The 27872-nt window shown below is 37.7% G+C and overlaps 2 protein-coding genes across 4 annotated transcripts in view; one reads left to right on the top strand and one right to left on the bottom strand.

Moving 5' to 3' along the window:
* The window catches only part of nt5dc1 (5'-nucleotidase domain containing 1), a 106639-nt gene extending 98132 nt beyond the window's left edge, over positions 1-8507 (bottom strand). Inside the window, exon 1 of one of the 3 annotated variants that reach the window (XM_078274291.1) lies at positions 8356-8507. In XM_078274291.1, the coding sequence (XP_078130417.1) occupies positions 8356-8421 (66 nt within the window). In that variant the 5' untranslated portion in view covers positions 8422-8507. Of the gene's footprint in view, positions 1-1987; positions 2367-8355 lie in introns of those variants that run through there. The other 2 variants (XM_078274290.1, XM_078274289.1) reach the window with 2 other exon arrangements.
* A 14-nt stretch (positions 8508-8521) lies between these two features.
* Positions 8522-27548, top strand: frk (fyn-related Src family tyrosine kinase). Its single transcript, XM_078274287.1, has 8 exons — positions 8522-9054; positions 12302-12423; positions 17857-18020; positions 18216-18384; positions 19719-19877; positions 24906-25087; positions 26016-26181; positions 26398-27548. The coding sequence occupies exons 1-8, from the start codon at positions 8651-8653 to the stop codon at positions 26604-26606; spliced, it is 1575 nt and encodes a 524-aa protein (XP_078130413.1). The 5' UTR covers positions 8522-8650; the 3' UTR covers positions 26607-27548.
* The last annotated feature ends 324 nt before the right edge of the window (positions 27549-27872 follow it).

Here is a 27872-nt window from a genome sequence, read left to right as displayed (position 1 = left end):
TTACTCTATAAAATTATTGGCGACCGGTCCCTATATTAAACAATAAAGAAAGTGAGACATACAGTATTGTTCTTATACATAGGTTAGTATTATTTTGTGCCCCTACCCCCTCCCCCCCCATTCTCAAACCAAAGTTACACCCATGAACTCTAGGCCTGATGAACCAGGCCTGGTAATGATTGGCTGGGATTCAACAGTCATTACAGAGTCCCTCCAGAAAAATGTGATTATGCAAGCGCATAATTCAACGCATAATCAGCCAAAGTCTGCATATTTATGCGGGGGCCGCATTTTTTCTAATACGCCGCACTTTCACCGCATAAATTGACGATTTCCGCGCAAAATATGAGGGGTTTGCATGATTTCATAATCCCCGCATTTTCGTTGCAAAAAAGTCCCAAATATCTTAGCAGAAAGTTGAAAAATGTTGCGTTTACTTCACACAAGAGCAGCCATTTTCCCCTGTTGCCATGGGAACGTTATGAAGTGACGTAATTACGCGACGTGAACATCATCGAAAAGCTGCGAACCCCGCCATGAAGCCACGATGAAACCACAGTTTTTCCCACAATTTCATCAAATAAAATTGCATAAATATCCCGCATATTCCATCACATTTTTTAAGAAAACGTGACGCATAATCAAGGATTTTTTGCCCGCAACAATCACAAAAAAACTCTGCATTTTTATGGAAGGACTGATTAAGGTACCCCTGGGACCCCTAGGGGGTGCTCAGAGTTACTGCAGGGGGGGACCACAAAATGATTGTTCATTTCTTTTCAAAAACAAGAATATCTTAACATGAATCCAACATATTATTAGCAAATTAAGCTTATTTGTGATGGAAAAAAAAACATTATTGATAGGCTAACTGGCCTATAGGTAATGTAGTCTCTAAGGTAGCCATCCACAGATCCAGTTCATCCTGTGCCACATGTATCTCTATGTTTAACATTAAAACATAATTTATAAAATCATGCCAACAATTATAGTTTAAAACGCGTAGTATTCTATGCACTAAAAAAGTTATGTATAAAGACTTAAAGGCTGCTCACGTTAGGCTCAGTTTAATATGCATCTTAAATGTATACAATAGCCCATAGTATTAGGGGGTCCCCATCATCCTTCTCTCTCAGTTAAGGGCAGTGTAGTCTACGTGATATGCAGGTATACGCAGTAGACCCACTAAGAAAGCTCCAGGATTTCCATATACCCACTTAAAAATGCCCAATGACACGCAACTACATACCTTCCATTATATTTTTGATATATTTTGAATTGTCATCTGTGTTCTTTTTCTTCGCATAGGCTACATAAAGGTATTTCCTCCATAAATTGGTGCATTAAAGCGTATACAAATGCAACAAAAATTAAGTTGCTGACGCACAAAACTTCCCTGGGGGTGGACACCCAGACCCCCCACTATGATATGCCCCCCCTTCCCCAAAGGCAGATTGTGTCCCATATATATAGGTCAATATATATATATATATATTGATATATACAGTACACCCACTACAATACATTAGACTACACCACTGGTTAAGGGGTCTGTCCTTGGCTTAAAAACGTTGAAGACCCCTGGTTTAGGTTTTGTAACTCGGTGTCACGACATCCAGCTGTACCCTGTGCGTCGGATTGTAGCTTCTAATGAAAGCACATGGATGTTGATATGAGAAGATGCTGTTTCCAAAAGGCCTCAGAGGAGTCAAAGGCATGATGATCATCATCACCGCCGACGTTCAACCTGTGAGTCACGCAGAGTGACTGCAGCACCATGGAGCATTTCGTATCGCATCACATCTCTCCGTGCAACCACACTGACCGTGCACTCAAAAAGACCATTTTTTTCAACACAGCAAGACAGAATTGACAAGTGACCGTGGGAGCGTATTGGCGCAGATGTGTTGCGGACCGAAGCGTCACGGCCACCGTATGGTTATGTATCGGGGCTATAGCTGAACGGACTCCACGCACACTCACTCACCCTGGAGGTCTCCTTCAGGCGGTAGCGGCAGAGCGTGTGGTCCAGGTCGAAGCCGATAACGTCACTGTCCGACAGGCTGAAGTATTCGCTCATTGTGGCAGACGCTGGGGGGAACCGCAGGCGAGAGACCGTCCACACGTTAAACACCGCTAAGGTTACTGCTGTGTCAACGTCACTGACTGACGGTCTGACTCTGGACACGCGCTACTGAGGTCTTCGCTCACGGTACCGCGAAAAACAATTAACCGAAGACGTTTTCCTAAACCCCGAATCGATTTGTCACTGAACGGGTAACATTTGGAGCCAGGAGTTAAACTCCTGTGTGCCAGAAGAAGGCGGCAGAGAGGCGAGTGCGGGAGCGTGCAATGCTTCCGGGTGTGGAACGAAAACCGTAACACATAGTGTGTGCGCGCAACATGAATTTGGAAAGCGCATTCGATTATGCAGGGCTGGGTGGAACTGTAGTGTTGAATTGGTTTATTGTCTTTATGCATTGCAACTTGCTATTTAACACTGCGCATGCTCAGAGTTCGATCCAATAAACATGCCTTTGTCTTCTTTTTCTTATGCAATATTTATTTTGCATGTATATATTTGTTTTTTGTATTTGTTTATTTGATATTAATGTTTAATATGTTTGTTTCTTTATGTTTGCACCATTCGACAAGGCAAATTCCACGAAAGTGTACTTATTGTGGCAATAAACCTTTTTAAACCATTTTCTTATTCTGATGTTGATTGTTTTTGAAGTGTTTATTTTATTGTTTGGGTTGTTACTTTATTCTTTAGTAATTGGGTCTTTTTGGAAAAAAAAAAATCTTGTGAAGCACTTCGTGAGTTTGTCTGTAAAATCAACTTAGGCTAATAATACCTCTACACAAAGCACATCAATGATAGAAGCTGCACAGACACTGACTACTTTGATGTTGGCGACTTTGATATCTGAGTTATAAGTTATTTTTAATGTTAAGATTAGAGATTTGTATTATCCCGAAGGGAATTTGTCTTGGACAAATTAACAATATCTGCTGTTTAAATGATTCAACACAACAAGGAACATAAATACATAAAGTACACAGACTGCTGCATCCCACTGCATGGATATGCTCATGTTGCATGCAGAGACTGCCACTAGCCCGCTGCCCGTTGTACAACACATCATAATAGTCGTCATAATTTGTGCAGTAAGGGTAAGCCGCCTTATCGACATACAATCCTGGTTTGTCCAAGACAAATTTACTTCAGGATAATACAATTCTATCTTATCGCTTATCTAGAATCTTAATGTCTCAAAATATTGACTTAGTATCTTAATAATATATTGACTTAATATCTCAGAATATTTACTAAGAATCTCAATATATTGACTTAGTATCTCAAAATATTGAATTAGAATCTCAGAATATTGACAAATCTCAAAGTAATGAGAACATTTAAAATATTGACTTAGAATATTGAGATAATAAGTCAATATATTGAGATTCAAGTCAATATTTTGAAATATTAAGTCAATATATTGTGATAGTAAGTCAATATTTTGAGATATTAAGTCAATATTTTAAAGTTTCTCATTACTTTGAGATTCTTAGTCAATATTCTGAGTTACTATGTCAATATACTGGATTGAGATACTAAGTCAATATTTTGAGATTCTATTGAGAACTTTAAAATATACACCTATCTCAGAATATTGACTTAGTATCTTAATATATTGACTTAGTATCTCAGAATATTGACTTAGTATCTTAATATATTGACTTAGTATCTCAGAATATTGACTTAGTATCTCAGAATATTGACAGATAGTGATGACTTAGTATCTCATGAATCTAGTATCTTGATATACTTAGTATCTCAGAATATTGACATGAGTATCTCAGAATATTGACTTAGTAGCTTAATATATTGACTTAGTATCTCAGAATATTGACTTAGTATCTTAATATATTGACTTAGTATCTCAGAATATTGACTTAGTATCTTAATATATTGACTTAGTATCTCAGAATATTGATTTAGTATCTTAATATATTGACTTAGTATCTCAGAATATTGACTTAGTATCTTAATATATTGACTTAGTATCTCAGAATATTGACTTAGTATCTCAGAATATTGACTTAATATCTCAGAATATTTACTAAGAATCTCAATATATTGACTTAGTATCTCAAAATATTGAATTAGAATCTCAGAATATTGACAAATCTCAAAGTAATGAGAACATTTAAAATATTGACTTAGAATATTGAGATAATAAGTCAATATATTGAGATTCAAGTCAATATTTTGAAATATTAAGTCAACATATTGTGATAGTAAGTCAATATTTTGAGATATTAAGTCAATATTTTAAAGTTTCTCATTACTTTGAGATTCTTAGTCAATATTCTGAGTTACTATGTCAATATACTGTATTGAGATACTAAGTCAATATTTTGAGATTCTATTGAGAACTTTAAAATATTCACCTATCTCAGAATATTGAATTAGTATCGCAGAATATTGAGTTAGTATCTCAGAATATTGACTTATTATCTTAATATATTGAATTAGTATCGCAGAATATTGAGTTAGTATCTCAGAATATTGACTTAGTATCTTAATATATTGACTTAGTATCTCAGAATATTGACTTAGTATCTTAATATATTGACGTAGTATCTCAGAATATTGACTTAGTATCTTAATATATTGACTTAGTATCTCAGAATATTGATTTAGTATCTTAATATATTGACTTAGTATCTCAGAATATTGACTTAGTATCTTAATATATTGACTTAGTATCTCAGAATATTGACTTAGTATCTTAATATATTGACTTAGTATCTCAGAATATTGACTTAGTATCTTAATATATTGCCTTAGTATCTCAGAATATTGACTTAGTATCTCAGAATATTGACTTAGTATCTTAATATATTGACTTAGTATCTCAGAATATTGATTAAGTATCTTAATATATTGACTTAGTATCTCAGAATATTGACTTAGTATCTTACTATATTGACTTAGTATCTCAGAATATTGACTTAGTATCTTAATATATTGACTTAGTATCTCAGAATATTATAAAATAAAAAGAATCTCAAATTATTGAGAAACTTTAAAATATGGACTTAGTATCGCAAAATATTGACTCAGTATCTAAGAATATTGACTAAGAATCTCAAAATAATGAGAGACTTTAACTTGTCTCCTGCTAGTTGTACTGCAGGCATATTATTTTCTAAAAATAAGCATATGCCTAATTTTGAAAATATTTGTGTATCTCTTTTTGGTGTTGTAGTTTGTAGACGGTGCCGAAGCACTCGTCTTATCGTCTCAACACCAGAACTAAACAGAGCTGAATTAACACAACTTTTATGCATTTCTTTCACATCTACTGCAGTCAGATTCACTGTGTTCCCTCAGAAGGAATCTCTTCACATGGGTAGGTACTTGTAATGACATTTTGAACATGTTTAGAGGCTAAAAGCACATTTAAAACTTGCCCGGTTTCAGCCTCCTGGGTGCAAACTGTAACAGGAGGATAACACGGTGTAGGCAGCACCGATTCTTTTATGTTTTTCTCGCTACTGACAGCACTCCACATTTACAAACAGAGCTACGTGTTGAAATCGACCGTAATTCTCCTATATAATATATTGACTTAGTATCTGAAAACATTGACTTAGTATCTCAATATATTGACTTAGTATCTGAAAACATTGACTAGTATCTCAATATATTGACTTAGTATCTGAAAACGTTGACTTAGTATCTCAATATATTGACATAGAATCACAATGTTTTGACTTAGTTTCTCAGAATATTGACAAAAAATCTCAAAGTAATGAGAAACGTTAAAATATTGACTTAGTATCTCAATATATTGACTTAGTCCCAGAATATTGACTAAGAATCTCAAAGTAATGACAAACTTTAAAATATTGACTTAGGTTGAGCACCATGCAGTTTCTCTCTCTGGAGCACACACTTTTTGTCGTTTTTTTGGATTCATCTTGTAATCATGACCTTGGTGTCTATTATAAAGCATCTCATAATTATAGGAAAACTATGCAGTTAACAGCTAACCATATCATATAGTGGTCTTGTGTACACTGTTTACTTAGACCCGTTGATTCTTCTGCTTTTAATTAAAAAAATATATTCTTTTTGATTCTGAGAACAAAAACAAAAAAAAGATATGATAAGGGAAAAGTATGGGGGACGCATTTCTTGGTTGATGCTAGATTGGATCCGCTAGACGTGTCGACGTCAAAGGACGTGCATCGTGTGACAGCTAGCTAGACTATCTGTCCAATCGGAGTTTTCTGTTGAAACGACTAAAACTACTTTTGAACGTCCACATGTTCCACCAAAACAAGTTCCTTCCTGAGACTATTTAGCAGAGGCACCGTGGCTCTGTCCGGAGCTTAGCACCGCCCAAGACGATTGTGATTGGTTTAAAGAAATGCCAACAAACCAGAGCACGTTTTTCTCCCATCCCGGGATGCTGTGTTGACTAGTGTAACAGGGTTTATATATTATCATGCCATTCCACTTGCCATTATTGTTATTTAACATCAATGTAGAATTATTGGCTCAAGGGGGTGCCCTCTCTCTGCAGTAGTTTAATGCCACTGGCTGTTGTGTATTCATTGCCAGTATTTTGCGATACCAAGTCCATATTTTAAGGTTTCTCAATAATTTGAGATTCTTAGTCAATATTCTGAGATACTAAGTCCATATATTAAGATACTACATCAATATTCTGAGATACTTTGTCAATATATTAAGATACTAAGTCAATATTCTGAGATACTAAGTCAATATATTATGATACTACATCAATATTCTGAGATCCTTTGTCAATATATTAAGATACTAAGTCAATATTCTGAGATACTAAGTCAATATATTATGATACTAAGTCAATATTCTGAGATAGTAAGTCAATATATTATGATACTACATCAATATTCTGAGATACTTTGTCAATATATTAAGATACTAAGTCAATATTCTGAGATACTAAGTCAATATATTATGATACTAAGTCAATATTCTGAGATAGTAAGTCAATATATTATGATACTACATCAATATTCTGAGATACTTTGTCAATATATTAAGATACTAAGTCAATATTCTGAGATACTAAGTCAATATATTATGATACTAAGTCAATATTCTGAGATACTAAGTCAATATATTAAGATACTAAGTCAATATTTTGAGATAAAGTTAATATATTAAGATACTAAATCAATATTTTGAGATATTAAGTCAATATATTGAGACACTGAGTCAATATTTTGATATTATGAGTGAATATTTCTCAAGTTCTCAATAGAATCTCAATATATTGACTTAGTATCTCAGAATATAAACTAAGAATCTCAAAATAATGAGACACTTTAAAATATTGATTTAGAATCTCAAAATATTGACTTAGTATCTCAATACAGTACATTGACATAGTAACTCAGAATATTGACTAAGAATCTCAGAGACGTGCCCAAGGTGAGTTGCCAAGTGCAGCATGGGGTACAAATATTGTGTATTTATGTTCATATATTCATTGTATGATTTATGAACACATTAATAATAAGAGTTAAAAGTGGATTGTTGTACCCTTTTCAAGTGACAGAATGTTAAAATAGCGGCATAATGCACTTTCTAGCTAGCCTCTGTGCTAAAATAACATGCTATTCTTTTGTAGTGTGCTGCGTGTAAGCTACTGTGAGCCAACTGTATGACTGACTACCAGTACATAGGCTACTCTGTTCCTATTCAGCTACATATTTTCACATTATTGTATTTGTCATAATTGTTGTATGGCTGTTGTGCATTCATGGCCAGTTATGAGAGACGTGCCCAGTGTGCTGCATGTAAGCTACTGTGAGCCAACTGTATGACTGACCAGTTCATACTCAGTTCCTATTCAGATAATAAACGGGCCCATCGCGGCGTAAAGATCAACTAGTCTCCCGCTCGTCATTCGTCATTTTACACACAACGCAGAGTCGAGGGGTTGCTCAAACCAGCCAGTCATAGAAGTGCGACTGAGCGTGGTTACACTAGCCAGACCTTCCTCCGCCACGCTGTGAAGGAAGGTCTTCCCTAACCCTAACCCTAACCCTAACCAATCTCCACTCACCAGGTTAAACCTAACCACGTCGACACGTCTAGCGTCAGCGAAGTCTGTCACCTTTTCATTCATTTATATTTTGTTGAAATTATTATTTGCTTATTTTACCTTTTTATTGTCATTTGTTTTTGTATATGCATAATGTATCTTTATGAACTGAGATGACTGACTGTAAATTTAATTCTAAAAAAAAACACTAAACAAAAGTATTTAACCTACCTGAACCTACCTGTGCTGTCCTACAATATGGCCGCCAGGGGGCACATGGCGTCACTGAAGGTGAGCCACACCCCATTCCTCAGCAGGTGCAGCTGATTGGAACATCGCCACATAAACTCTACCAGGAAACGTGACGCTTAAGTGGCTCTCGTTCACCTCCCTTTGCCCCAGTGTTGTGTTGCAGTAGCTGCGTGTGTGCTGCTGTCCGCTCCTGGGGTTGTTCCCATCACTCTGTTATTATGGGATGTGGATCATGAGAGGATTCCTGACCCGGAATGACTCGCAGTGATTGACGCGGCCACACCATGGAGATCCAGAAGAGGTTTTCTTCGTGTTGGCAGAGTTTTCTGGCATGTTTTAAAAAGCCCAACCAGCCCGGAGATGAGCCCAGGCCCAGGGGCAAAACGGACATAGTTTTTGTTAATCCCGTTCCTGATGATAAAACCACAAATGCGGACTTCATTTCAAAGAGAGCTTTACCGGCAGTGCCCCCGGAGAAAGCAGCAGCGGGGCTTTATATCGCCCAGTATGACTACTCCGCCCGCACCGAGCAGGACCTGAGCTTTAACGCCGGGGACATGTTAGAGGCTCTGGATAAAAGTCCCGGGGAGTGGTGGTTGGCGAGAGCCCTCACCGGGGTCTCGGCCACCAAACAGGGATACATCCCGGCCAATTATGTGGCACCTGTGGAGAGTATTGATGCAGAACCGTAAGTGTCCTTGCTGTTTTTCATAACATATTCTTATTTGTGATATTGTTATCCTATTTGCATTGCAGTGGTAGAATGTAACTAAGTACATTCACTCCAGTACTGTACTTTAGTACACATATTGAGGTACTTGTACTTAAAAGTACTAAAGTAAACTAGCCAACAACATAACGGCTACAAGTCCAGCTGAGATGATCAGACCATTAAACACACAAACAACTGTTTGGATCCTTTACTCTTTCTAAAATGGGTATTACTGGTATTAGTATTAGTGGTATTAGTACTTTAACTTAAGTAAAGGATATGAAAACTTATTCCATCACTGATAATAAGCATAAATACTTAAAATACTACATAAATTCATGTATTTCCCAAATAGCGATCCCCTTTTCATAAAATAACATGGGCCTATTCCATGCCATATTTTTTTCTCTCCAATTTGTCCAAGACTATAACACATTTGGAGATCTAAAGTCTTTTTAAGAACCCTAACTGACTTTGTATGCCATATCACAGAGGTAAATCACTGCAACGTGTTCTCCTGTCTTTAGTGCAGAATAATGCCTACAGATTAAAGTTAATGATTGTCTATAAGCAGGAAGTACAGGCCACAGGTTAATTATTCCCATCAAGACAAGACTGTCACAATTGCATTAAAATGCCTTGGCGTTTCCTGGATAATTGTAGCTAACGTTTAACCAACAGTGATATTGTCATATGATACTGTACCAGGTTTTGCAACAAACTCCTGTTTTGGCTGCATGCCACCAAAACGTCCTGTCAGATACTACAGTACTGTATGAGGTAACTTCACTCATTAAAATAAAGGAGTACTTTTTTCTTTGTTGTTGGAGAGAATAACATCCCAGAAAAGTCCAACCCATATTTGTGATGTAATAACAGCCTATTTGCCTTCTCGGTGAAACTAGTTTCTTCTCAGCTGTTATCTGGTTTTTCCTGTTTTTGTTTCACAGAGATACAAATAGTTGTGATTCCCTGCAGCAATCTAGACGGCATTTGTGTCATGTTTTCACTAAAGCACAAACCTGATAGGCATGGTGTGAGACTAGGAGGAATTAGTTTCAGACATATCCGGGGACAGAAGCAAACTCAGTCGGAGTGTGTGTAATGTTAAAGGTGAGGTTCAAGATCCTGGACCAGTGGACTAAACGTGTGGTTAAATGTCAGGCTCCTTTTTAGTTATTCTCAGTTTACTCAGGGCCAGATTAAGGGACATTCTACCAGAACGGTACATTTTCACTTCTAAAAAATTGAGTATTTTTTCTGAACATAAAGCCATATGGAGGACATGTTAAACTATGAGAAACACATATGGAGCCATCTCAGCATGTTTTTATGCCTGAAGATAACACATGTCACCCCGAAATTGTCAGGCCCTGTCAAAGACACATTTGTAAATGTCAGAAAGGTTTCCTAATGACCTTCTTTAATACAAATAGCATTTTCTTATTGATCACAAGTCCCTTATTGTATCTAGCATGGTGTGTAACTCCTAAATGAAATATATAAGTGACTTTGTGGTGAATTGTAGTAGATGATGGTAAGCACAGCCAGGCACTCATAAGATTGTAAATCTACCTTTACATCCCAGATTTTTACAAATACGCAACAGTGGATATATACCCCTGCCTTCATGTACACATTTAAAGAGATTCATTCATGAATCATTTATTCAATAGTCAATTTTATATATATATATATATATATATATATATATATATATATATATATATATATATATATATATATAATTAATTTATTTTATTTTTTTTCCTGAATCTCCCCATCTGTGACTCTCTGTCCCAAACCCACTGGTAGAGCTGTAACAATTCAACATTCAATTCAAACAATTTTCTGTTTGTCTCAGAAATAATTGCAATTAACAATATATTTGTCTCTTTCAGTCAAATTTAAACATTTATTTATGTATTACTTTTGCAAAATTATAGTTTTGAATGAATTCCAGGATACATCTTTTGTTTATTTCACCACTGTCATGTGACCCAGATAATGTATCACAAGTACACAGCCTATGAAGTAAGCCACGCCTCTTTATTATCATGAAAACATTGTATTTTTTTCTTAAATGAACATAAAACAATTACCATCTGCAGTCATACCTATTAAGGCATTAGCTAATGTTAGCAGTTCATTGCAGTTAAACAAAGAAACGGCGATTATGTAAAAGAATTGCAAACTATGTAATCATTGTTACAGGCCTACCTACTGGTTCCTACTGGAGATGTACAGCTTTAATAATGGGTCATGAATATATACTATCTTATTTTTTATTTTTTTTTAGGCTAAAGCTGGACTCGGGACTATACGAGATTTAAAATTAGGGATGCTGCAACATGATATTGATTTCAGGGCGATACTGACTCAAGTAGCTGGATCGGGTATCAGTGAAAATGTGGCCAATCTATTCCATTATGTTTATATACTATACATACATGGAACAATAATTAGTAAGTCCTGTTTAAATTTTGACCAATTTGTTGCTGCATTTTAAAGGTTTACACTGGAATTGTAATCCCTGTAACATATACTAGTGCACTATTTATTATTTTAATAATAAATAACAATTCAGTAAATTAATGTACTTACTTGTCACGTTTTTTGTTTTACAAAGTTGGGAAAGTGATGTTTAAGTCCCACCTGGTGTCGCCTTAGGCATAAAAGAATGATCTTGGGACCAAAAAAGTGGGATTGGTGCATCCCTGTTTAAAATCGTAACTGATTTTGAAATGAGGTTGCATCACGCACATAAGGGGACTATTTTCAGCAGTGGATTTATCCGTGGGTGTGTGTGGGTGTGTGTGGGTGTGTGTGGGTGTGTGTGGGTGTGTGTGGGTGTGTGTGTGTGGGTGTGTGTGGGTGTGTGTGGGTGTGTGTGGGTGTGTGTGTGTGGGTGTGTGTGGGTGTGTGGTGATGAAATAACATATCAGCCAGTGCAGCAGTGAGGCTCAGTGATGTTTTATCATTTATCAGGCCATGATACACACACACACAGCACTTGGTTAGTGGGATCAATTTATTCGGGATTTCAGCAGGTCGTTGTCAAAAAGTAGAATATCACCAGATTATTCCTTTTAAAACTAGATTTTAAACATTTCAGATAGGGTAAAAATGAGTGTTGTCTTGTGTTTTCATGGTGCAGACGGTATTAATAAGCCAATGAAAGCTCGATAATGCTCTAAATCTTGGCTTGAATTCTGATTTGCAGATGGTATTTCCCCGACACCAAGAGGCTGGACGCAGAGAAGCTGCTGTTGGCCGGAGGGAACAAGCAGGGCGCCTTCCTCATCCGAAACTGTGAAAGTCAGACAGGGGAGCGCTCGCTCTCAGGTGAGCTCAGATCACATAATACAGGAGCAGCTCGAGCTTTGAATACATTCTCTAAAACCATCTGCGTGAGTTTCATACCTTTTGCCCAAATTTGTACTGGCCCTCATTCAAAAAGCAGTCGGAGGTGAAATGGTTTGCACACACACACACACACACTTTTTTTTTTTAGGAGTTGTTGTGGGGACATTTCCATTAAAAAATGAAGTGAGTCCATTGTGTCTTAAAGGTCCAATATGTAATATATTTACTGTAATAAATAACCCCAACTAGGCAAACATGTAATTAACATGATGTATTTTCAATGTCCTGTATACATTTTGTAGCCAGCGGTGTCCCTTTGGGTCAATTTGACCCCCCAGCTACTTTAGCTGTATAAAACAATATTAAATATGATTATTTACACACATTTTGTTTAGATTGTTTTGGCTGATATTGAGGTCACTATCACATGCAATCTTATAATCTTTAGGGCCCTAATCTGTAGTAGTAGTAGTAGTGCGAGAACCCCTGATATGTCCCACATAGGGAGGGAGGGGAAAAATGTTCCCTGCGAGGACAACAATACTTCACACTACACACTGGAGGGACAAACAAAACCGTTTGTACTGCAGCCCTGAAACCATTTCTCTCAGTGCCCTGTGGGCTCTCTCTTTATACTCTCTCCATTAAAAATTACCTCTAATGGCGACCTTACACCAACTGACTTTTCAAGCGATTCCACAGACTATTTTTTGACGTTCCGACAAAGTTTTAAGTCTTGGCAGTGAAGTCTAATCTTGTGAACATTGTCAACAACCAATGGGTGCGCTCCCTCCAGCACCAAACAGGAAGCAGCAAATGGCTAGGGACAGTGTTGTTTATGGTTGCTATAGCGCCGTGCTAAGCTAAACGCTAAAGAGGGAAAGTTGCCGATTTTTCAACCCTTCTGAAGCGAGTCATCCAACGGGAGTTTTACCGGCGGATGAACACAGATTACTGGAGACGTTCATCTGCATGTACGGCAGAACAGAACGTCTGCAGACTTTACCTTCAGTTACCAGTTACCAGCTAATGCTAGCTAGCTGGCTAGCTTGGTTAAATCTTTCAAAACAAATCTAGTTGTAGTCTTGTGTGTGTGACCCTGTAAGATCCCCAGTCTTTACATATTATGACTTTAACGTTCAAGGTGAGATGATTGTCTTTAGATGTGAGATGGTGTCAGACTTTAGTCTTTTCAAAGTCTGTTCAACGTCTTCTAGTGTCTGGTAGGCATAAGCAAAGTTTTTTTTTTTTACCAAAGAGGTGTTATCACAGCTCTTTGATAGAAGGGAATGCGTCAGATGATGAGAAATGTTTAAGGAGGATCATTGTTATGAGACCTCGTCCTGATGAGAATGAGATTATTGGGGTTGACCGTCTTGTTGTCTCTCAACCACCAGCAGATGCTGTTCTCTCTTAGCCTCCAGTGGACATGTTACCCTTCCAAAAATGGAATGTTATCATTGTCCCTCTCCCTACTTGAACTGTATCGGGACAGTTGGAAAGACTTTGATGGGACCCACTTACAAGCCTACATTGGGTTGCTAATTTTGGCACGAGTGTCCAAGTCAAAAGTTGAAACAACAGCAAAGGCAATATGAGACATTCCATGTTTCCAACTGTGTCATATACTTTGTGACAAACTCGCAGCGATACAGGATGTATGGTACAAGTGGGTCCAGTGATTACCCTATCATTACAATCCAGGCCCGATGTGACTGTGGATGAATACATACTGAACACCCGGACAAATACGGTATCAAAATATGGGCAGCGTGAACAGTCCAGCTATGCCTGGAGTATGCAGGTGTAAACTGGGAAAGCACCTAAAGAGAGAATTGGGTAAGGAGGGTGATACTAGACATGGCAGAAGGACTGTATGGTCATAGAATTACATGTGAACCTTTTTTTTCCCCCCATTGGACACCCTGGGTAAGGAACTGCTAAAAAGGAAGCTTACCATGTTGAGGACAGTTAAAAAACAAAAAAAAAAACAAGCCAAAGTTTCTGTAAGAAGATATTAATTCACCAAAAAAGATGTTCTTTAAAATTTTAGGTCGATCATTGATTTTATGGAAATTTGCATATTTTTTCATAGTCACGTAAAGGGTATTCTGGATGTATGGGGGGGGGGGGGTGTCATGTTTTATCTAAAGGGGTATTTAGGTAGTCAACAAAGAGACCTGACACATACAATTGGGTGATCATACATTCATTTTCTGAAGGTTTAAATTGCTGGGCTCAAATTGACCCTAAGGATAAGGGGTGTTGGCCAATTAGAGAATAACCGGAGGGATAATCATTAGGACTGGGTATCGCCCAGTCGGATTTCATGACTTGATTAGATTCCTATTCCCAAGGTCCTGATTTGATTTGCTTCAATATCGATTTGATTAGGGATATTTCAGTTACAATACCAATTTTACTTGGATATGAAAGAGATTATCAGAGAACCAATGTTATAAATTGTACGAGGAACCCTCTCACCTTTATTTTTTTTCCCAATCTGGACCCTATTCACCAAAGCATTTGTGTCTAATAGACTGATGTGAAAAAAAATCTTTGAAATTGTTCCAGTACTGAACGAGATCGCAGTGACCGGCCGCTGTAAACCGGGCTTTTATTTCAATTTATTTTTTAAGTAAAGTCGGAAGAAAGACGGGAGTTTGTTGTTTCTAAGTATAGGCTACGTTAATTATAGGTTTGTGTTATCTAAAAGATTTTCAGTGCCGTGGCTCAATATTTAAATGATTTCGACAATGTGGATTAGCTCATTATAATTCGAATGCCGCCCGTATTCATTTGAGGGGTCCAGGTTGAAGAAAACAAAAATGCCCTTTTTAAGAATTGACCTCAAAGAAGCTACATTAATGTACTTTGTAGGGAGTTTTGAGTGGCCAGAAAAAGAGAGCCGGTATACCTAATGCCATGCATCTGTAAAAATGGCCATGCCAGTGTTTCCTTCGCCCAAATTTCGCCTGCCTTTTGGAGCGTTATGTAGCATGACATGGCTAGATCGTCTAGTTTCATATGATACCAATATTTTCACTCTAGCTTTAAAACAGGAGCCTCTTAAAAGATCAGTCTCTGAACCTAATGAATCAATATCGTATAATTCAGATTAATTACAACTGGGGAAAAACTTTTTTTTTTTAAACCCAGCCCATTAATCAAAACACTTGGGGGGTTTTGCTGCTATTGGTATGAGTAGTATCTTATAAGTAGCTTATGTACTGTATGCATTAGTGGTGGGGGAAAAAAATCAAATCGTATATATTGTTATTTTCTTGGTGACGATTTTAGAATCGTGATTTTCTTTTTATTTATTTTAAACCCAATGACTGACCTAAACAGTTTGTTTCTACGGTACCGCTGATGGTGACTACATCATCTGTTTCTAGCAAAACCAAGCGAAAGCAGAAAATCAATCTTATGTTCTTCTTTACAAAGTAAATAAATGTCAGACTGACATGTGATGTCATTCTTCTTAAACTATCAGTTTTTAGAAATGTCTCATGATATATTGTCTGTAGAACTGTGCTATTCAACTTTTGTTTTTGTTAAAGAAGGAAAAGAAAACCACAATACTCAATACTATTGAATCGCAATACTTCCAGAATCGCAATACAATCGCCAGCCATTCATCATTAAAGAATCGATTCGGGACAAAAGCATATCGTCCCAGCCCTAGCATGCATGCATGTAAAAACAGAACATTGTGGTTTTATGTAACAGAACAATTAATCTATTAATTTTAAGAACCCGTTTTGTGCATTGATGTCTGAATAACGTTTCTAAAGCAAACCGACTGCCAACATATTTAAATTGTACTTGTATTATGCCACCTAATAGATAATATTTCTCAGATGAAGTCTGTTTTTGTGTACCTCTTTGCCACAAAACGCACTCTTCCAAACAGCCCGAGCTTTGTTCAGTGACTATCTTATCCTGAATTGACTTGAATGATTAATGGTTTCACGGTCATCCAGTGAAATAAACAGGAGGTCTGTGCTCCCATAATGCAGTGATGTGATAACTTAATCTCTCTCCGCTCTAATCTGTCTTCACTCTGGCCTTGCTCTTTCCATTATGACCAAATTCCTTCCATGTTCATTCAATGTAGCCAAATTTCACAAAATTAATTTCACAGCCGGGTTCGTCACTCAGTTTGTGTGTGATCACGTGAAAACATATTGATTTGATTAGATGGAATCAAAGGAATAAATGACGGCAATATTTGCTTCTTTTTTTTATGATACGTGATGTGTGTAAACGGAGCAATTATTAATGTTCCAACGGCAGCCTTTGAATCTGTATCTGTGGTCAACACACGATAACCGTTGATAGAGCACAGCTGATCTCAGAAAGTTATGAAAAGAGTCATTGTTCCATTACAGCACCAACGTTCAGCATTTAAAAAAAGGATTTTGAGCATTGAAACAGATTTGTCATGCTTATTTTCTCCATCTATTTCTGCATGATGTAACACATGTACAGTACTTTAGTAACATAGCATGTTTTCAATATTAAACGCAAGTTGGTGAGACATGTTTGGATATTAATTAAGGATTATGGAAAGTAATTTTTTTTTCATACTGAAGCACATTTACAGGGATCATAATATATTTTGATGCATCCTAAATTAGAAAGCTAATAGTATTTTAGAAGGTTCAATGTGCAACAATATACTTCATGACCTCATGACTTCTCCCATCACTACAAGGTTTAAATAATATAGCCATGGATTGTTCTTTTATTACATCAATCAATTTTATTTATTTGTCAAGTGAAATCAAACAGAAATACAACAAATATTAGCATTCGATTTTAGTTTTGTCTGCATTTATCATACCTCGGCAAGATTAAGAAAACAAGGGTTGTCTATGCAATCATTTTATCTATTTACAACCATAATAATATAGTATGTAAAAATGCAGAAAGGTGCCAATCCAAGGAACTTTTTTTCTGTCAGATTTCTTAATGGACTTCTGCATAACTATAGCAAGAACTTTGCACCAATTGAAATTTCACACAGTGATGGGTTAGTTATTGGCATTGTGTTTTTATATATGTATCTGTAATGGTCTATAGTCAACCCCTTATCTAAAAACCTGCATGATCAATATTTGCTTGAAAAGAATGGATCAAATGACTGTAATGTGAGAGATTCACAGGACTCTTTAGCTCCACAGAGCATTTTAGCCTCTTCAGCTATGTTCCAGCAGCTGTTTTCAGGGAAAAACGCACTGTACACTAATGGCTTTCAGACAAAACGCGTTTTGTGCTACTAGAATGAATAGCTGTGGATGTGTGGGGGGGGTCCATAGAGAATGCCTTTCTACAGGGCCCAGAATTTTGTGCTACGCCCTTGTGTTTGACTCTTGAGTACATCACTGATGTTGACCTGTCTTTCAGTGCTGGACAGTGGGAAGGTGAAGCATTACAAGCTGAAAAAACTGGAGAATGGTCACTACTATGTGTCGAAGACCAGATCTTTTGCAACACTGGAGGAGTTGGTGGAACATTACTCCAAAATGGCCGATGGCCTCTGTGTGCGTCTGGGGGAACCATGCAAAAAGGTAAAATATTTTTAAATTTGATTTGAAAGAAACCATTATGTTAATCGCAATTATTTCTTAGACAATTAATTGTACAGCAACATTTGGAATTGTTACAGCTCTAAACATTGGGTCTATTCCTTAAATTACCTTTTTCTATACAGTTTAAAGTGACATTGTCATCCCAGTAAAAGATGAGTCTTCCTGTCTGTGTAGATGGAGGCTCCACAGACTCACGGCCTGTCCTACAACACAGTGGACCAATGGGAGATTGACCGCAACTCCATCAAATTGCTGAGGAAACTCGGAGCCGGTCAGTTTGGAGAAGTGTTCGAGGGCCTGTGGAACGAAACCACAGCAGTCGCAGTGAAGACCCTCAAACCTGGTACACTAACACCTCCTTTTCTCTCACTGAAGCTGTTAAACCACAACTACACATACTACTGTATTTAGGAATGGGTTAAGTGCAAGTTGATTTGATCATGTCAACAGTATGGGATCAGTAAAATCTGAAAACGAATTGCATATCTAACTAACATGGTATTGTCTCTTTGCTGGTTATAGTTAAGATTGTAGCTGTAGTATTCAAAACAATATGGAGATGTGAAAGAAACTTGAATTTGATCACGACGGTAAATGACAAAACCTGTCTGTAAGAGATCAAAATCAAATTTTCTAAAGCAGGACTGTACTATTCTCTCAACCCGTTTGTCCCAAGTTAGCTAACAGAGGCCACTCCTGGTTTTCTGTACACACATCAGTGTAAGAAGTCTAACTCCATTGGGTCATAAAGATCTCAAGCTGCCAAATAGTGCAGAAAGAACCATACATAACAATTGTGAATTTGCCTTCAGATACTTGTTGGAAATGTTGCATTTCAGTGGAAGGACAACTGATGTCTGTACACTTTGTTACCAAGAGAGAGCTTTTAAAAGGAAAAGATAATAGGACCTAAGTTAGAGCCTTGAGGGACCTCAGTTAAGTTTCTGTTATCACTGAGTGACAGTTTATTGTTGCAAATTAATATTACTTGATGCTTTTATAAACAACTTATTAGTCATTAACTAATTATTACAAGGATTAATTGCAACATTATGATAGCCATCTAAATAATGTTTGTAGATGGTTTAATAAACAGTTACAATTAACAATGTATTAACTATCGATCAAAATGTATGAACTAAATATTTTATATTACACTAAACTAATCATACAATAACATAAATAATGAGTAAACATAAATCATAATTTCATTATTTGTTTAACAGTAAAATATCTAAACTCTAATTACCTATCAATTTACCATGTATTAATGATGTTTGTTGTAAAATGCTACCATATTATTGTTATGGGCTAGATGCGAGTAAACTCCCTGTTTATATATAGCATTAGCAGCGCTAGCCTCCATGGCTAACCAGACCAAAAATGATGACACCAATTCTGACATGATTTAGTGTAGTTTTTTTTTTAACATGGTTAAAATATAAAGAGATAAATAAGAACATGTACATTTTAGCACAAGCAAGAAAAACTAACAAACAAAATGCTTATCATCACAACATACAATCAACATCAAGGATCTGTGTAAGAGTGATTGTACAAACACGTGTGTGTGTGTGTGTGTGTGTGTGTGTGTGTCTCCAAAGTATTAACCACTACAAAATTAATTATATGTCAGAGTTGCACTGCTAATGTAGCATCCCTGAACACCTGTGGCAGGTACCATGGACACTGAGGACTTCCTGAGGGAGGCTCAGATCATGAAGAGGCTGCGGCACGCCAAGCTGATCCAGTTGTATGCCGTGTGCACCATGGAGGAGCCCATCTATATCATCACAGAGCTGATGAAGAATGGCAGCCTGCTGGAGTACCTACAAAGTAAGACAAGCTGACTTGCATGTGATCATGAGCTACTGCTACTTTATGACAGGATCAGAGTCCAATGTGAGTGTGCATAGGGCAGGCTACAGTAGAGATGTATCCCAGAGCAACAAAACCAGTATAGATCCTCCAGTTTATAGATCAAAACTTTGTACCCAGCTGAACATATTTTCACATCATAAGTTGTATTTAGTCTTGTCCAGAGGGCAGTCCAGTGGCTTATAAACCAATTTCCTTGTGTACAAAATCCCTTCCAAGTTCCGGGTACGCCCACTTTTCCACTGGGTTTGTAGCTAAAATAGTCCAATGAAATAATAGCCATGCATCATACAGATGTCTTTTGAGCATTCATTTTCTCACTTTTTCTCTTGTTAGCAGACATTGTGCAAAATACAACATAATAATAAAGACAAAAAGTTATATACATACAGTATATATCTTTGTCATTTTAAAGTCTCTCCAGCAGCAGTATACAATCAGGAAAGGATGGACTTAAACTGAGGCCCGTGGTATCGTTTTTAAACGCTGGATGAGACCTGGTTTTTCAGTGTGCCGTAAACACAACATATGATACTGATTTAGTATTTTGATAAAATACCTTTTTATTTGCTTTACTTTGGACCATGTACTTGCTGGGACGTGCTGTAGTGTGAGAGATGTAGTGTCACTTCGGTTCAGAGTGAGTGACACTCTGAGGAGCGCTCATTTGGAGTTGACGTCTGCAGCCCAGAGACAGTCTGTGTGCTGACCCACATCAACTTTAATTCACTATACACCCTACTACTGCAACAACTCGTAGCTAGGACTTGTTCAAAGTAAAGATGTTCTGATACCAGTATCTAAAAGCCTCCGATACTGCCTAAAATGCTGGTATCGGTGAGGACTGCAGTTTATGCAACGATCAGATTCCACGTAATGTAGCCCAGAAGACGACCTACTTTAAAGTAGTTTAAGTTCTTTTTCCATTATGAATCACTGTCATACCGGATAGTAAAAAAAAAAGTTCTACGGCGTTCATTGTTTGTGTTTGTTCATGTTTCACAAAGAGTTTAACCTGAGCCAGGCCATACAACAATGATAGAAATCATATTGCATCCATACAAGGATAGTAGTATACAGCTGTTAAAACATAATAAAAGATATGTATTTTTTTAACACACTGGTATCGGAACAGTACTCAGTAATTGGCAACAATCGGAACATCTCTACTTCAAAGTCCCAAGAAGAAAGTATAACACATAATCTAGACTGTAGCTGCCATTAATCAGATTTGTGTAAGCATAGTGAATATTTAAAACGTGACTGTAAAAGGTGAGTTTGAGTTGGTCCCTGTCCAGATTTGACTCTCCTAAAGTTCAGATGCCCTGCAAACCCCCCTGACAGGTGTCGGGTATTCTGAATGAGTAGACCTTTGCCAATGTTGAGTGAGTGCACGCTCGGACAATCCTGAAGAGTAAAAACACATGCAGGTGGACCGAGTGTGTAGAGCGCCAAAGTCCACAGATGGAAGAGGTCTGCGTGATGGATGTGTCAAACAACAGTGTTTCCTTTTTTAGGATTTTTTTCTTTAGCAGTGGGGGCAGGTCTGTCCGAACAACAAGTGTTAAGTTACGCACATAACTGTCACATAGTAGGCCTGCACGATATTGGGGAAAAAAACTTACATTGCGATATTTTTTCCCCCTGCGATATATATACTGCGATATGAAAAAAAGACTAATTTTTACAAGAGGACATAAATAGCCCTATTTAGAAATACTAAATCATTCTCAACTACTGGGGTGATTTTGTAGGGGAGAGCATCTACAAATAAAAATGAAAAAGGAAACTTTCTCATGTGAACCAGTCTTTGTTGAACTTTAATGCTTTACAAAAACCAAAGCCAGTCAGGCTGTGACTCCTCTTCTGAAGAGATTTAGGAGAGGGACATTAGGAAGAAATACACTGGTTGACTTACATGACACCATTGTATTCATATAATATCAATCCAGGCTAAAGTGAATGATATTAATAATGCATGTTGCTTCCTCTAAATGTCAGGTTGGTGTCGACTAGCGGGGCTGCTTTGGTTGTTTGATAAACTGATTAAAATAGATGATTGTTGGTTTGCTGTGCATGCAGAGCCTGCATGTCACACTCTTCAACAAACTGTGTATCCAAGAGCACTGAAGTCAGTGTAAATGAGGTTATATCAGAAACAGACTGCTGTTGTAGATTAGTGTTACGTTTCCAGCGTCGCAGCTCCGAACCATAACGTTAGTTGGGACAGACGCCTTGTTTCTTTAGGCTAACTATGTTAGCTTTAGCCTGGCTGGTAGCAGCTTTCTGCGGTGAAAAATGGCGGGAGACGTCGTGATTACGCTGCATTAATCAGGTGGGTTAGTTTGTCTTTGCAGCGAACATAAAACACTGACTACTGGAGCTTCACTAAATGGAAAAGCATGTGTATCACTGTGTCGGCGGCAGCTGCTGCTTACGGTACTTTTCTACACACGGGAGAGCCTCACTTCCCATAACACCCCCCCAATCATGGAAAAGGAGACCGGTTAAAGTTTACTTTTTTATCAAGCAGCAATAGTGATAGTCACATCGCAACGTCCTGCGATGTGACTATCGCGCATGCGCACATCGCGATGTAGATGAAACGGAATATCGTGCAGCCCTATCACATAGTTACATAACAATAATACTTAATTTACCAAAACGCTTGGAGTTGAAACTTAAATGAACAATGGATAAAAGAAGCATTTTACCCTGTTCACTTTTACTTGAGGCTGAGCGATTTGAGATAAACATTGTTTTGCAATTTTTCTTGCCGATGTTGCAATTTTTATTTCAACAAGAGATTAAGGTTTGATATACCAAAGAGTACTCGATGCATAGTTTATTAGCAACACAAACTCCCCTCATGAAGGTTTCAGAGGATTCAACCTGAATTGTTTTGCATTATACAGAGAGGTGTTTCTGTTATTTAGTCCACCCTCGTTATAAATGGGGGTGGGCAAAATAATTAACACCTGCTAGTGTGACACACAGTACAATGAACAGTTTAATCAGCAGCTCTCTAAAACATCTTTCAAAAAAACCTGAGCATTATATCCTTATTCCATTATATCTTTTCAAGTGCATTAAGCCCAGAGTTTTATCTGTACGAGTTAATATCTCTTACGTAGCAGATAAACTTTTAGATATGATCTCTTACGTAGCAGATAAACTTTTAGATATGATCTCCTACGTAAGAGATAAACTTAGTTGTTTTTCCCTTTCAGGGCGTCTGTAAGCATGCAGCAGCCAGGAGTTACATTTTATCGTGTACGTACGCGATAATAACGCCTATGTAGGAATTAAACCTTAAGATAACATCTCGTATGTAGGAGATAAACTTCCAAGAGAGCCAAGAGTCACATTTTCTAGCACCAGAGAACCCGGTGATGGTGAATGTGCCACAGCGGAGTACACGTGCTGTCAGTTGTCATTTTATTTGACAAAGCTGATGGTCGTGGAAATGTTTTTCACCTTGCCTATCATGCTGTTTTAAAAGTTAAATTGTCCATTTACTTATTTTTAATTAGATTTCCAATTCAAAAAATGATGAGTAGTTCAGCCTTGATTGGATTTGTCAAAGTTACGTTTGGGGCGAAGGGTAGAGGAGTCGCATGCTGCTGGCCTCCAGCATTGCAAGTCGCAGGTAAGTCTCAAGTCTTTGCACTGAAGTCCCGAGTCAAGTCCAAAGTCAAGACTGAGTCCCGAGTCGAGACTAACGAGTCCTGAGTCCTAAACTTTGTTACAAGTCATAATGCAATATTCACCAATTGTAGACAACATTTTCACAAATCATGAATGCCTTTTTTTAAATGTGTATTTATTTTGTTAAACACGTATCAAGTGCTGCTGAACTTAACACGGACTGCACTTTCATAATGTTTCATGTCTAAATAAAGAACAAGGCAAATGTAAAGGGGGAAAAAAAATCTCATTTCATGGATGAATAATCTGCGTGTGTGAGAGATCCTGACCGCTTGCATAAAACTTCAACAAGAAATTGATGCGTTCATGAAGTATCGACTTGCCTGGGAATTACCAGCGTTAGTTGATTCAGGAAATGGACAGAAATGAATGTATTTGTAAAACACATTTTAAATAACTCTTTTTAATCTTTGAGTTGGGGAAAGGTTTCAAGTCAAAAGGCTCAAGTCCAACTGAAGTCACCGGTGTCCAAATCGAGTTGCAAGTCTTTTCTGAAATTCTCGAGTAGTCTAAAGTCATCAAATGTGACTCGTGTCTGACTCGAGTCCAAGTCATGCAGCCTTGTATAAAGGACTTGAAAGCAATACTTGAGTTAAATACAAGTATCTTACCAGAAATTACTGTTAGAAGTTAGTCACGTTTTGGAATATTACTTGAGTAAAAGTATCTGATATGTACTGTACTTAAGTATCAAAGGTAATCTTCGGATATTAAAAGATCTTAATTTATGAGAAGTAAAAGTAAAGCAAAATCTTTGTCGTCTGTTACCATGGCGCCAGAGCCTGCAGCAGGTGCTTCCATGACGCTATCCATTATTATAATTCCTCCTCTTCTTCTTTAGTTTTGCCGCTTGGCAACAAACAGGCATTACGTCACCAACTGGAATGGAGCGCGCATTAACTTGCAATCTAGGAGCAATGATTCGCCAAACCTGCTTTTTTGCAGTGTAACCAATTTTTTCTGATTTTTATTTTGTAGTAACGAAGACACTTAGGGGAAATGTAGTGAAGTAAAAGTACAAGTTCCCAGAAATATAAATAACGAAGTAAAGTATAGATACGTGAAAATTCTACTTAAGTACAGTAACAAAGTATTACAACTCTGAAGTCATGTGACTCGAGTCCACACCTCTGCCATATAATGCAACTATTTTACAGTTAAATAACATTTCTCCTGATTTAAAAGCAATAGGCAGAATGATTTTCTTCTTTATCGTATTTCTTTGTATGGTTCCTTTAACATGGTGGGATTGGTTCTGTGGGTCTCCCCTTATTACAGAGGATAAGGGCGCCACGCTGCGGTTCTCTGACCAGATTGAGATGGCGGCCCAGGTGGCGTCGGGCATGGCTTTCCTGGAGCTGCAGAACTACATCCACAGAGACCTGGCCGCAAGGAACGTCCTGGTGGGAGAGAACAACATCTGCAAGGTGGCGGACTTCGGCCTCGCCAGGGTCTTCATGGTGGGTCTGACTGATTTTAAAGTGGTGCTGGATGTAGAAAGTGTCAGTTAAGATAAGATTTCATCTTGGACGAACCATACAGTGGTGGAATGTAACTACGTACATTTACTCCTGTGCTGTACTTGAGTAAAATGTTAAAGTACTACTTTCCTTGAGTCTTTTCTTTTCATGCCGCTTTCTACTTCTACTCCGCTACATTTCAGAGAGAAATATTGTGCTTTTTAATCCACTACATTCATCTGTTACAGCTTTAGTTACTAGTTACTTTAGTTACTCCACTACATTCATCTGTTACAGCTTTAGTTACTAGTTACTTTACACATTAAGATTTCTGCACACAAAACACATGTAGTTTATAAAATCTGATGTTTTATTCTAAAGTAAACTAGCCAACAATATAACGGCTACAAGTCCAGCTGAGATGATCAGACCATTAAACACACAGCTGGTTGGATCCTTTACTCTTTCTACAATGGGAGGAGAGTTCTGAATTGTGTACTTTTTAATACTTTAACTACATTTTCCTGATAATACGTACATACCTTTTACTTAAGTAACATTTTAAATGCAGGACTTTTACTTGTAACAGTATTTTTAGTGTGGTATTAGTAACTTTACTGCAGTAAAGGATCTGAATACTTCTTCACATACATACATACATACATACATTGATTGTTATCACTCGGCATGCACAGACTGCCACTAGCCAACAAAATTACACACTGCCTGTTGTACAACACATAGTCGTCATAATACTATACATGACAAAAAGAAAAGTATAATTGCACATGTGTGTTTGAGATAACATTTTAGAAACTTGTTGATCAACTTATTGTACAATGGAGCTTGGTAGCTTTTGTCAATCCAAATCCAGCTGACTCCTGACTGACAGTTAAAATCTATATTGTGTGCCTTGTTTTGTTTCCAGAAAGAGAATGAAAATGTGTATGAAGCCCGAGAGGGAACCAAATTCCCTGTGAAGTGGACCGCTCTAGAGGCCATCCACGAAAACAAGTTCAGCATCAAATCGGACGTTTGGTCTTTTGGAATTTTGCTGTATGAGATCATGACATTTGGACAGATGCCTTACCCAGGTGACACTTTTATCAACCTTGACACAAATGATTCTCTGAACATAGAGATTTACGGAAAAAAAATAGGACTGATGTATTTAGAATTTTCTGAAAAGTCAAAAATGAGTCTATGATTTCAAGTAGCTCTCAAAAAGTATCTGGATGTTCCAGGTAAACATTCAATGCAAAAGTAATCGTCTCCTGTAAGTTCTGATGTCCTTTCTGTGGTTTCTTCAGCCATGACGAACTACCAGGTGGTGCAGAAGCTTCCCCAGGGCTACAGGATGCCGTGCCCCGCCAACTGCCCCAAAGTCATGCACGACATCATGATGGACTGCTGGAAGGAGAACGAGCAGGACCGGCCCACGTTCGAGACCCTCCAGTGGAAGCTGGAGGACTACTTCGATCTGGACGTCACCTCCTACGACAACGCTGGCCGCTACTAGCACAGCGATCAGGCTGCGACACGTGCAAAGAAAAAAGACGCAAAAAACAAAGCTATTCTTTCAGATGTGAAATCCAAATCACCTGAATCTAAACCTACGTAGATGAATGACCAACCGGATTCAAATGTAATTAAAAATTCCGCTCATTCAAAAAGGATCTAAAATTTATGATGCATGGGATGGAAGCTTGGACTTTATCGGACATGCAGTGAGGAGGCTTTGACCACAGCTCCAGGTGGTTGCGACACTCCTGTGTTTGACAGCTGATTGTACTTTCAGACCAGCTGTATGTGGATTGCCTAACTTTTAAAGCACACTTTGACTCGAAGAGTCCTCTTTCAGAAAGCTGCGATCTGTCCATCTCGACAAACTACTTCTTCGGGAATGTGTGTGACTTATTCTCTCCACTGTCTACCTGCGGAGCTACCTGAATGAATTGATGAGTCATTATGAGTCATGTTCCTCTTTGGCTTTGTGTCTTGAATTAGCTACCAAAAGTGATTTAACCATTCAAAGATAGGAGGGTTTGTGTCATGTCACTCTTATGTAGATACCTTCAAGTAAAGTGTTACCGATAGGAGGCTGTTTTTGGCTCCAGCAGCCAAAGGGGCTGAAGAACAATAACACCCCCCCCCATGAGTGAATTGCTAATGCAGTTTGGATTTATTTGCCCATTAAAAGTGATGTTATCTTTCACAAACATTAACCATGTGTTAAAGATTATTTAATGTTATATTCTGTTCATTTGTGTGCACAGAAAAAGTAATTCAAGAGCACATGATTATTTTAAGTGCCACAGGAATTACTTATTTCTCCTTCATACTAGGGCTGCAAGATAAGGACAAACTCTAATTGCTGTTATTTTGACTGATATTGTGATTGCGATATGATCATGTATGTATCATTATTTTCATTAAATTAAAAAAATTGTTATTTTTACGAGGCTCTGTACCAAAGATTTTTTTTTTTTTGTCTATGATACAATTTGTAGACGGAGGTTCATGCAGCACCACAATACTTTCATACCATTCAGGATGGTTTGACACATGTTGCCTTTAACAAACATTGCGCCCTGCGATTTGGATTATTGCACTAGTTCATATTGCGATTTCGATAAAATTGCGATTATTGTGAAGCCCTACTTCATACCTGCAGCACAGTACTTTTTCTAGGACCCCCAGAATCCTGTAGTCCGCCCCTGGTAGCTCCACTGCCACTACACTCACCCCTATCTGCTTTCATAATGGGGCACACTTACAGTTGGCA

This window comes from Sander vitreus, chromosome 18, assembly GCF_031162955.1.
Source record: "Sander vitreus isolate 19-12246 chromosome 18, sanVit1, whole genome shotgun sequence".
Taxonomy (NCBI): domain Eukaryota; kingdom Metazoa; phylum Chordata; class Actinopteri; order Perciformes; family Percidae; genus Sander; species Sander vitreus.
This window is presented reverse-complemented; position numbering and strand designations above follow the sequence as displayed.